We start from the raw sequence: 12,300 nt of genomic DNA, 5'->3' as shown, positions 1-12,300 counted from the left end.
GAACACAACGCGGCGCGAGGGGAGCACGGCCCACGGCGCACACCTGAGGGGTCCGTCCGGTGCCGCCGGCGCTCCTTCCTCACGTACACGGGGGGCAGCTTGGACTCGGGGATGGGCGTGGTCTCGTACATGAGACACATGACCGAGTCAATGTAGATGTCGTTGTCGTCTTGGGGCGGCGTGGGTGGGGTCCAGAGCTGCATGGAGAAGGGAGAGGCATGAGCTGGCGACTTGAGGAAGGCAGCCACCCACAGGGGACAGGGACGGGGCACCCACCGGCATGACTTCCGTCTGCCCGTCCGCTCCTTCGTAGATGTATTCCTGCGGGAGACAGAGGGGAGCTTTCAATGTGAGTCTGCTTCACGCTGCCAGCACCTTCGTAACTTCAGGGACCTCACTACACCCCTAGGGAAAAGCAACATGGAACCGGAAGCCATGCAGCGGGCTGAGAGCACGCGTCTGTGTGGTGACGCGACGATGGGGTGCGCACCGCGTTGTAGGCGTCCTCCCGGGTGTAGGTGAGCAGCTGCTCCTGCTCCTGCTCCTGCAGCGCCCGGGCCTCCTGCTCCTGCAGCGCCCGCAGGTTCTGGGCCTCCCAGGCGCTCACTGCAGTCAGCACGGCGTCCTGCTGGGAGACCACAGGCTCGGACACGGTGTCCAGCACCGTCCCCACGGGGAACACACCTGCCCCACCCCCCTCCCCGTCTCACACTCAGACCAAGGACCTCTCTTCCCGGCCGCGGCCCCTCCACGCTGTGGTGGCCATTTCCCAGCACGGAACCTGTCAGGCACCACTGCTCCCCCCATTGGAGCCGCCTGCCTGGGGCCTCCCGGACCTGCATGGCAGCTGGTGTCTGCACTGGTGGGTTTGGGTTCATTCCTGTGATTCCTGGCAACTCACTTCCCTCCAAACCAACTTAACCCCACAGACCTGAGCTGCGCGCGTGTGAAGATGGTCCTTACCTCACCGTTCCTCTCTTTTTCGTGATCGATGGAAGAATGGAATAGTTCCAGGTAATTCAAAGCATATTTTTCGATTGGGGTGAGCTGTTTCAAAATATATTTTTTGGATAGTTCATTGCAGGCCAATAGGGTTAAGTTCCTTACAGCCCCCACCAACACTTCAATCAAAAAAGTGGTTGTGCCCTGGCCAGTTCGCTCAGTGGGTAGAGCACTGGCCCGAGGACTGAACGGCTGCAGGTTCAATTCCGGTTGAGGGCACATACCTCAGTTGGAAGTTTAATCCCCAGCCCTGGTAGGGGCATGTGGGAGGCAACCTATCAATGTGTCAATGTTTCTATCTCTATATATCTCACTCTATCAATGAAAAAAATATCCTCGGGTGAGGATTAACAACAAAAAAGTGACTGTTCTTGGCCAAAGTGAACAAGAAATATTTATGAAAGGAATACATTTTTAAGACAATGACTTGTACAAAAAAACATGAAGTGAAAGCAAAAGGAGGAAATGTCCAAACCTGTTCCATGAAGTCGGCCAACTCCTCCAGCTGCGAGGGCTCCTGGTCCCGCAAGCCGTCAGGGTCCGGTGACCCAGGCACGGCCTCCCCTGCGGGCTCCTGTGCGTCTCCCTCCAGGCACTCGATGCTCTTCAGGGCCTGGGCAAGTGCATGCTGGGTCAGATGGTGCTGACAGAGCAAGCTTTTGTTTTTGTTAATCCTCACCCGATTAGAGAGAGTGGGAGGGAGAGGGAGAGACTGAGAGAAACATCGATGTGAGAGACACATCGATTGGTTGCCTCCTGCACGCACCCTGACCAGGGCCTGGGCCGGGGAGGAGCCTGCAACCAAGTACATGCCCTTGACCAGAATCGAACCCGGGACTTTTTGGTCTACAGGCCAACACTCTATCCACTGAGCCAAACTGGCCAGGGCCGAACGGTTAATTTTTTAAAATGGATGAGGTATGTAAGCGTAACTAATGGACACAGACAATAGCGGGGTGAGAGCATGAGCTGGGGGGTGGGAGTGGGCGGGGAGAGGTCAATGGGGAAGAGGAGACATATGTAATACCTTCAACAATAAATACATTTTTAAAAAATGGATGAGGTAGCGGCGAATCTCCTCACCAAGGAGGCGGGGGGTGGGGTGCTTCCCAGCAGAGGCCCCTGCACAGCCAGGACCCGGGAGAGACCAGGCAGGAGCGGCCCCCGGAGGCGGAGAACACAGGCGGCTCCTCACCCAGGACCCGGGCAGGCTCTGTCCTCACCTCGATGAAAGGCCGTGCGATCTTGGGTGCGATGGTCTCCGTGACAGTCGGCTCCTGGGGAAGGACCACAAACTCCTCGGCCGTCACGGGGAAGACAGGCTCCTCCACGGGAATGCACACCTCAAACAGCTCCTGGATGGTGCGCTGAGCACAGACACGCACGTTACCCCTGCGAGAGGGCTGGCTCCCGCCCCCCCGAGCTCGGGCGTGCTGCCGGGGAACTGCAGAGCACGCCTCACTGGAGTCCCCAGAGCCACACACCCCTGTGCCACGTGGAAGCCCTTCTGTGTCCCCATGAACGAGGTACCTGCGTCAGGAACGCCATGGAGTAGTCGTTTCCCTGAGCAGCCACTTCTCGGATCAGATCCTTGGTTCCATTCTTCAAAAGTTTCTCTTCAATGGAATTGGCACTCACAAGCCTACAAACAAAACAAGACCCACACAGAGGCAGCTAAGTCCTGAAGCACGCGCCCCATGAGCGGCCGGCGCAGAGGCCACCTGGAAGAGCACGCCGCAGGCTTCGGAAGCGCACGCATCAGCGCTCCACAGGCTCCGTGCGACCCTGCCCTCACGTGGCGGTCAAAGGCCTCAGGCCCCACTGTGACTCCCCATCTCAGTCCGGCCACGTCCCCACCCCGCCAGCCTCCCTATTCCGACGTGTGGTGAGTGCCTATCTTCAGGGCAACAACCTAGAAGGCAAGGCAGCCTGCGCTCTGTCTGGGGCCAGCACCGGGAACATGGGCCCGAAGTGGCAGGATGAACATGGGCCGGAAGTGGCAGGATTTTGCGCCAAGTGGCACAGCAAGTGCTTAGCGCACACGGCATGAATAGCAACAGAATGCAGACCGAGCAGAGCATTCCCCACTTCCTCATCGCACCTGTTTGTCAGTGAGATGGAAGTTCTCTGAACATCCGATTTGCCCAGACAACACACACTTGGTAACAGCGGAAACACCCTGAAGCCTCCCTCCTCCGAAGGTGCAGGCTCCAGAAGAGGCACAACACACAGGGAGTCAGCAAGCTCCGTGCGCAACGTCGGTCACCACGCCACGCGCACACTCCACCCCACCAGGCGTCACTCGTCGGGAAGAAGGTCAAACAGCAGGGGCTCCCGCTGCCCGAGGGAGAGAGGACGCGCAGGAGCTGCTCCGTGACCTGCAGGGCACCCGCCGCGCTCCCGCCCCGGCCTCACCTGTACACGTGCACGTCCTTGCGCCTCCCGATCCTGTCGCACCAGTTCTGGGCCTGGGCGTCCAGCACGGGGTTCAGGTCGTGGTCGTAGAACACCACTGCGTCGGGCTCCATCAGGCTCACCCCCGACGAGCGGCTGCGCGTGGAGAGGATGACACAGAAGATGCGCCTGTCTCTGTTGAAGCTCTTCACCAGCTCCTGCGACGGAACAAAACCTCTCAGGACTCCGGCACACGGGGAACGCTGACCTCTCTCCACCGGACTTCTGGCCTTTGGTTCTGGCCCTTTGCACACGTGCGTCCGGGCTCACCAGGCCTCCACACACGGTTTAGATCGCACAGGTCGTCACAGGAGACGGCCAGGCTCCAGGTGACAAGTGCTGTCAGCGCAATCAGTAGGCCCCACAGGAGAACGGAGCCGTCCTGGGGAGGGATGTGCGCTTTTTCGTGTGCCCCCAGGCAATGCCAGGGCACCTTACAGCAAAGGCCCCTGGAGTAAGGCTGAGGGAGCGGAACAGCCTGAGAGGCGCCTCCACCACGCGGGCCGGCACCGGACGGCTTCCCTGGACACAGCTCCTCTGCAGTCAGCGCAGCACCAGATCAGACCACAGCCGGCAAACAACCCTCCTCCTTCAGGAAAGCCCAGCCCAGCCGGCACGGCTCAGGGGCCGAGTGTCCACCCAGGAACCAAGCGATCACCGGCTCCATCCCGGTCAGGGCACATGCCCAGGTTGCAGGCTCGATCCCCAGGAGGGGAGGGCAGAAGGCAGCCGGTCCATGATGTTTCTCTCATCGATGTTTCTATCTATCTCTCTCCCTTCCTTTCTCTAAAAACCAATAAAAATATGTATTTTTTAAAAAGGGATTCTCCATACAATGTGTTACTCCACTACCAAGGAAACTTGTCAGTGAGCAATGGCCTCGCAGGCCCGCTCGGGGTGTGCAGCACGAGGGTCTGATGCTACAGAACATGACGCGGCAGCGGACGCACGGGCCGGCAGCTGCCTCTGCTCTCGGGAACATCGGTGCACACTGACCTGCTCCCAGGGCCTGGGGACGGCTCGGGACGCGGCAGCCCGGGAAGGGGGGGTTTAAGCACTTCTACAGGAAACAACTGCGCACTCCAGCCGTCAGGAGGGGGTGCTGGGAGGGAGCGACCACGTTGAGGGTCACACGCACCATGACTGGCCGGGAAGCTGCAGCACTCCCGCCCGGCAGCCCTGCTCTGACAAGTGACCATGGCAGGTGGCTGCCCAGGCACTTCTTTAAGGTAAAGCTGTCGGGCGGTTTCCTGTTCCCACCAGGGCTGCCTCCTGAAGGACACAGTCCTGTCCTGCAGGGAGCACACTTCACAGACCTGACTGCGGCCCTGGGACGCTGGTGCGAGTCCCGAGTGGAAAAGTATCGCGAGATGGGGCTGAAAGACTCTCGAGTTCCAAGACCCGGAGATGTGGCGCCTCCCTCTGCTCGGAAGGGGGGACAGCACCGAATGTGCACAGCCCTGAGCGTCCGCCTGACCTTCTGCTGCTCGTTGTTGGCGTTCTCGTCGATGCGGATGTAGGTGACGAAGTGGAAGTTCAGGAACATCTCCAAGATGTCCAGCATGAGGACCATCTGCGACATGATCAGCACCCGGCGTCGTTCTAATCTCAGCTTCTTCAGCAGCATCGCCAGGGCCTCCAGCTTTCCTACGGGGGAGCAACACTGAGTGTCGCCCCCAGAGCACGGGTGCGACGCGTGAGCGTGCCCTCTCCTACCTGAGTCCAGCTGGACCAGCCTCAGCTCGGGGAACTGCAGCAAGCGCGGGGCGGTCACCCGCTGCAGCTGCTGGGCGTAGGGCGCCGTGTGCTCCTGCAGGCGGTGCCTGAAGATCCTCATCCTGTGGCTGTAGAGGGAGGGCGGCCGCGACACCCACAAGGACGGGGGTGAGGCCACCACCGGCGGGATCACACAGGCCACCCTGAGGAGCAGGAAGCAGGGCGTCACAGGCAGCACTTGGCATCTCCACCAGCCAGCAGCTCTGACCTCGGTCACCGTGGAGACAAGCCTGCTGCCCACACTGTCCCAGCAACCATGGGCACAGGCCCGACAGCCTGGCCGATGAGTGCCACCCAGGGAGAAACAGCAGGGCAGGGCCCCCCAGGCCCCCAGCACGGACACACTCAGCCCATCCCCTGCGAAGGGCAAGTCTTCTGATGGGAACTTTGGGACACGGGGCTCTGTCTCCCGGACGGGGTCGGGGAAGAATGTGAACGCTGAGCTGCTACAGCCCCTGTGCCACCAGGAGGGGCAGCCCGGGAGGAAGGGCCTGTCTCAAGGCCGACCTGACACCCATCGCTCGGACGCCACCTGCGCCAGAAAGCCCTTCCTCGGGCGGTCAGCTCAGGTCGGTGTCCATTACTTGCTGCCACTGCAGCAAACCAGAGCCACCCACCATCCAAACACCGACCAGGAAGACCAAGTAACTAAGGAGACGGAGGGACATCCCACCTTCCTGGACAGACAGACTCACTGCGCCGGGGGCAGCCCTCCCAGCTTGATCAGAGGCTCCACACCAGCCCAGTCAGAACCCCAGCAAGTCGTTTGGTGGCTACCGACCAGCTGATTTTAAAGTTTATCTGGAGGCAAAAGACCATCACAGCCACACAACATGGAGAGAACTGAGTCTGAGGACAGCCACACGACTCCCAAGGCAGACGGTGAAGTGGCAGCCATCCAGACAGCGGTGCTGACGAGAGACGAGACAGCAGGCCCTGGGGCGGCGTAGAGAGCGCAGGAGCAGACCTCCTCGTTCTAGTCACCTGACCCCCGACAGAGGCACAGGACGACCACACCACAGACACACGTGCAGGGAAGGACCGGGCGCCGAGCTCACCCTCACACATACTGACTCGGGGTCACAGAGCTGAGTGTGAGCTGCACAACGACAAACCCCGGGAAGACAGCTCACACGGACCTGGGTGACCCTGGTGGTGACGACTTTTCTAGACACAACACCAAAGACACGACCCAAGAGAGAGAAGACTGACCAGCTGACTCCACTGACACTAAAAACTCCTCTTCTGCCAAGGACGCGGTCAAGAGAGCACGAAGGGAAGCCACGGACTGGGACAACACGTGTGCAAAGGACGCATCTGCTAAAGGACTATTGTCCACAGGTACAACGAGCTCTCAACACTCAACAGAACGAAGGCGACCGGATTAAAACGCACCAAAGGCCTGAACAGACACTCACCAAAGAAGACATGCAAACGAGCCACCGAGAGACGCTCCACTTCCTGCGCCCCAGGACCCGCACTCCCTGCTGGGGAGCAGGGCGGGGGGGCGCCACTGAGGAAGACTGTTTCTTACAGAACTAGGCACAGTCTCACCACACGGTCCAGCCACCATGCCCCTAGCTTTCTGCCCGAAAGAGCTGAAAACCCACATCCACACGGAACCTGCACAGATGGTGACTGCGCTGTCAGTTCCTGAACTTGGAAACAACCCAGATGTCCTTCCGCCGGGAAGGGATCAAGAACACTGGTCCATCCGGACAGCGGAGGACGCGTCCGCTGACAAGAAACGAGCTATCAGCCAAGACAAGACAGGGAGGAACCTTCAACGCACATTCACACCTGGAAGAACCCCACGGAAACAGGAGCTCGGGGGCTGGCACGGCACACGGCAGGGCACAGGGGGAGGGGGGAGGGGGGAGGGCGAGGTGAGCACCAGGCCCTTCACGCAGGGAAACCACCTCACCTGTCGATAAGATCCTGGAGGGACTCTTGACGTTGAGTCAGCGTCAAAATCAGGTCCCTGTGACGGTTTGAAGGTGACGTGCAGACACTCGCTGGCCTGGCCCCCTTCCCATGCCTGCTCCCCAGAGCTCCGAGCCCCGAGCCCCGTTCTCCGCAGGCCAGGGAACAAGCCGCCAGCAGGTCTGCCCCGTAGATGGGGGCGCGGGAGCAGCGCCGCTCATTGACAGAGTGGACCTGGTCCAGCCGCTCTCTCAGAAGCCGGGCCTTGTCCTCCTGCATCAGAAAGTGATGGGAACGGCCCGTGAGAAACCACAGGCCAGCGGGCGGGCCCCCACCCTGCGGGGCCCTGGGCGGGGCCTGCCCCCAGAGCACCCCAGAGGAGAAAAGCAGTTTCTCGAGACAGCATTTCCCACGTCACAAGAATATAAACTACGTGAAAGGAGACGTTTGCCATCATAAAGCCAGTTTCATTCCTTCTGTTAGGAAAGCGTTTTAAAATGAAAGGTACGTAACCCGCCACGCCCTCGGAGGTGCTCAGTACCTGGGTGGGCCCCCCGATGGGAGACGCTGGTTTGGGGGCCAAGCCGGGTTCTCCCACAGTCAGGGGGTTGACCGCCACTCGACCAGGCACACCAACTGCAAATCAGAACCAAGGTTGGAAACAGCTCCGGACGCTGCGCACACCTGCCCCCAGCCGCCCTCAGGTCAGTGCTCCCTCTCCCTGCATGTTCACCCTGCACCGGTCAGAACCCCTGAGGCCCCCCTGCCCTCTGGCCACATTCTGAGCGAGCGCCAGTCTGCCTCCTCCCGTGGCGAATGCCCTGTGCGCCTTCCTCACGGCCCTCATGCCGGCACACCAGCCACCAGGGCCCTGGTCCTTCCTCAGCATCAACCTGGCGGCCCTCAGGCCAGGAGTCAGCTGCCCTCCAGACCAGCACAAAGCCACCCCCAAATGGTCAGGGCTGCTGCTGGCCCTGACACGTGTGCTCGGGGACGGCTCCAGGGGCCTGGTTAGGGGGCACCGGGGAGAGTCGCGGTGATTCGGCAGGAACGGGTCCAGGGAGCAGGAGGACCCTGGCAGGAAGCAGGCTGTGGACCAGGCAAGAGGCAGCATTATCTGTCTCACACCGAGGACCCCGCCTCGTTGTCTGTCCCAGGGGAAATCCTAGCACCAGAACAAACATCTACAGTGAGTGGAGGCTGGTGAGTGTCAACCAGTAACTCTGAGAGCCAACAACAAAGGAGACCCAGTGGACACCGGTGTCCGTGGGAATCAGACATGGCCACGGCGGGACCTGCAGGTTCTGAGGCCCCGTGGCCAGAATCCTCAAGGCCTCCCGATACCTGCGAGGGAGGGAGCAGAGGAGGCCGCACAGCCAGTCTTCCCCCTGCTCAGAGCACTCTACCTGGTGGGGCCACGGGAGTGGGGCCGGGGCCGCTGGTCGGGGGCTTGCTTCCCAGGGCGCTCAGGGCACCCGCCTGAGACACGGTCTGCATCACCATGGGGCCTGGCGGTCGCAGGTAGGACTGCCCGGGGGCGGACACGATCTGAAGGACGCTGCCTGTAATCACACGGGCGCCAGGGCCATCAGTCACGCCCTCTCCAAGGTGCAGACACAGGCCACAAACCCGATCTCCAGAACTACACTTGCTCCCACATGGCAACGCAAAGTTCAGTTACTTGTAGAAAAAGGAAAACACTTTATTCACAATGAATGTAACTCTAAGAAACAGCCCAGCTGGTGAGGCTCAGTGGTTGAGTGTGGATCTGTGAACCAGGAGGTCACAGTTTGATTCCAGGTCAGGGCACATGCCCGATTGCAGGCTCGATGCCTAGTAGGGATGTGCAGGAGGCAGCCAATCAGTGATTCTCTCTCATCATGCATGTTTCTCTCTCTCCCTCCCTTCCTCTCTGAAATCAATAAATAACAAAAAAAAAAAAAGAAAAGAAAAGAAAAAAAAGAAACAATGTCGTTTTTCTTAATGTCAAAAGGAAGCTCATCGATTCCTAGAAATTCCTAGGAATGCGGGGCAGTGCAAGGGGCACTTGCTCAGGGTCGGTCACGTTGGCGTGAGGCCTGAGTCCCAGGGAAGGTCCCAGCTGCCTGATCACAGGCTGGTGCTTGCCGACCCGCCAGCTGATGAAGAAAAGGCTGAACGTGTTTGTTAAGTGCAAATGCTGTGGCTCTGCTTAAGGAGCCGGCACTCCACCTCGGTGTGACCGAGTCTCTCCACATCTTCTGCTCCGCAGGAACCTCCCACGCCCCACAGAAACTACAGCACCAGAGATGGCCTCGCCCCTTTGACCAAAACCTGGAGAAGCAGGAAATTAGACCAATTGAACGTTTCTTTGCTGCAGGCTTCCTAGGGGCCTCCGCTCTAACAACTGCGCCTCTCCAGTGAGTGACCTTCACAACCGGGAGCCATGCTCACCACGTCCCGGACACGTGCGGGCAGGGCTGATGAGGACACCACCCCTGAACCCAAACCCACAACTGAGGGGGACACACGTGACTGAGCTGCTGTCCCGTGGTCACTCAGGACTAGCGGGAGCACGCACCCTCCTTCCCTCAAACAGCAGCCGCTCCACGGACACATCGCCCTCGGCCACAGGCGGGGAGCTCTGGCCTGGAGCTACCTGCAACCTGTGAGCACAGCTGCAGTCCTTGGCCTTTTAGGACAATTCACACTTCACAGTCAAATCAGAAGCAGCAAGTGTTTCTATTCTGATTTTAAAAATAGGAAACTTTTAGCAAAGGGTAGATTTTTTATAGATTTCAGAGAGGAAGGGAAAGGGAGAGAGATAGAAACATCAATGATGACAGAGGATCATGGACCGGCTGCCTCCTGCACGCCCCCCACTGGGGATGGAGCCCGCAACCCGGGCCTGTGCCCTGACCGGGAATCAATCGTGACCTCCTGGTTCATAGGTCGACGCTCAACCACTGAGCCCTGTCGGCTGGGCAAAGGGTAGGTTTTTTAAATGACTGCCATCTACTGAGCCCGTGTCAAGGACTGGGCAGCCAGGTACACACACATTACCCACTGGTCCTCCCAGCCCCTTGGGCCAGGCTCGCTGTGGCGTCCAGGGAGGCACTGGGCGCGGTGCTCACCTTGCAGCTGCAGGGGCTGGCCGGCGGTGAGCTGCCGCAGCTGGCTGTGGGACAAGGTGAACTTGTTCCCTTGGAACTGCAGCGTCACCGGGGTCTCTGGCTGGGCCACGCGACTCGGCGGTCCTGCGAGTGACGCCAGCTGTGCTATTTTGACCACCTCCCCACCTAAGGGAACACAGAGGAAAGGGGAATGAAACTTCTGTGGAAAGTTTTCGAATGTGACACTGTCATATAGAACGACCTTGGGTAGTAAACAGAAGTATCAGAAAAACAGTGATGACACTTTCAGGAAAGAACGATTTTAATAGGAAAGAGAAGACCAAGTTAACATCAGATTTTAAGGGTTAACTCCTGCCATCGTAACTGGTGGGACTTGAGACGTTAGACAGTAACCACACTGCGAGGGACTCTCTCCTTCCCTCCCCAACCAGTGAGCAAGCAGCCACCGTCACAGAGCAGAGCCCACCCTGAGCCTCGGGGCAGCCTCCGCGTCAGACCCTCCCAGGCAGAGAAGCCTCGTGCAGCTGAGCTCAGAGGGAGACATGAGCCGCGCTTCCCCCCGCAGTCAGTACAGAAACACGTCGGGCTGGAGCTTCGAGACAAAAGCTCCCCTGTCGCAGGGACGTGGGGCTGATCTGCAGTGTTTACTGTCAAGAAGCGCGAGGCGTCACGTGGCTTATAACCTTTCTGTGGAAAACGAATTCAGATGGAGTCACATGCACTTCATTCAAAAAGGCTGTAATTACACAGGATTAAAGGTTTTTATACCCAATGGTTGATATTTGAGTCTAAATGTTCCTCCTACGAAAACCCATTCAAGAATCATTAGTGATAAAAACCATTAGCAAAAGACAAGAAAAACACCCAGGAATCTTGCGCACAGAACCGTGATTAAGGACAGGAAAGTGAGAAAGGAGAGGCAGAGAGTGAGTCCCGTTAGCCCTCGAGGTCCACACAGAGGTGAAGGCCACCAGACGAAGGCGACCTGGTGGACGATGCCCCAAGCACAGCCACAAAAGCCCCGTCCCAGGCCAAGAAACACGTCCCACAGGCAGTGGGGCCCAGTGGTGACTCTGCGGGCAGCAGACGAGAGGACTGCGGACCCAGCCTGAACGCGGGTCCTCAGGACACCACGCTCCTCTCCTCTCCCCTCCACAGAGGCCTCGGCACAGCCCGTCATCCCACAGCGAGTGTTGGAGCAGCACCCGAGAGACCAGGCGGCCGTGCCAGGAAGGGCACCTTCCACAGCAGAATGGACAGGGTCCAGGTGAAATTTGGAAATATGCTAATCCCACTGGTCACAATGAAAAGTTCTATTAAAATCTATAATAATAAAAGCATAATATGCTAATTAGACCGGACATCCTTCCAGACGAAGCCGGGGCTGCGAGGGCCGAGCCCCTTGCATGAATTTTGTGCCCCAGGCCTCTAGTATTTAATAAAATTGCGATCTTAGTCACTGAATTATTACTAAATGTCTCAGTTGAGCAATAATTCATCCCAGGTTTAAATCTGGTAACAGCGAGAGACGAAAAGGAAGTCCTGGTTTTAGAAACCGAACACGAGGCCCATGCTGTCCAGGAAGCGGCTGCTTTCATTTTACCCCTTTGCTCCCCAGCTGATCTCGGCCCCGGGCCAAAGCCCGGCTCACAGGGAGGGAGGCACAGTCATCAGCATGAAGCTCAGAGCGAGTGCGGGAGGAAAGCAGAGCTGACGGACGGACGGACGGGACGGGGTCAGGAGAAAAGGCAGAGGAAGGACAGGCCCTGGGCACCGGCCCTGAGATTTAGGGCCGGAAAGGACAGCAGGGCCACAGCACGGCAAAGGCAGCGCCGGCTTGGGGGGACAGGAGTGGACAGAGAGGCTCTTCACACTGCTGGTCTGAGCACAGCTTCCTGGGAGCAGGGGCAGAGCCCCAGGAGAGGCGAGGCCACTTACTAGGCAGGCGCGCCTGGGCCTGCGAGGTGAGCAGCAGCCCCTGAGGCAGCGTGCTCTGCCCGGCCGGGTGCGAGGGGGGCTGGGGCTGGGGCTG

General features: G+C 59.1%; 1 protein-coding gene across 1 annotated transcript in view; it reads right to left on the bottom strand.

The window, feature by feature from the left end:
* EP400 (E1A binding protein p400) overlaps positions 1-12,300 on the bottom strand; it is a 64,345-nt gene that overhangs the window by 13,964 nt on the left and 38,081 nt on the right. The window contains 15 exon segments of the mRNA XM_014545351.1: positions 12-197; positions 277-321; positions 491-625; positions 964-1,047; positions 1,478-1,615; positions 2,226-2,369; positions 2,533-2,644; positions 3,418-3,614; positions 4,934-5,103; positions 5,173-5,375; positions 7,157-7,428; positions 7,697-7,791; positions 8,562-8,717; positions 10,269-10,433; positions 12,207-12,297. Of these exon segments, the coding sequence (XP_014400837.1) occupies positions 12-197; positions 277-321; positions 491-625; positions 964-1,047; positions 1,478-1,615; positions 2,226-2,369; positions 2,533-2,644; positions 3,418-3,614; positions 4,934-5,103; positions 5,173-5,375; positions 7,157-7,428; positions 7,697-7,791; positions 8,562-8,717; positions 10,269-10,433; positions 12,207-12,297 (2,193 nt within the window).

The sequence above is a fragment of the Myotis brandtii genome, unplaced genomic scaffold (assembly GCF_000412655.1).
Source record: "Myotis brandtii unplaced genomic scaffold, ASM41265v1 scaffold403, whole genome shotgun sequence".
Classification (NCBI taxonomy): Eukaryota; Metazoa; Chordata; class Mammalia; order Chiroptera; family Vespertilionidae; genus Myotis; species Myotis brandtii.
This window is presented reverse-complemented; position numbering and strand designations above follow the sequence as displayed.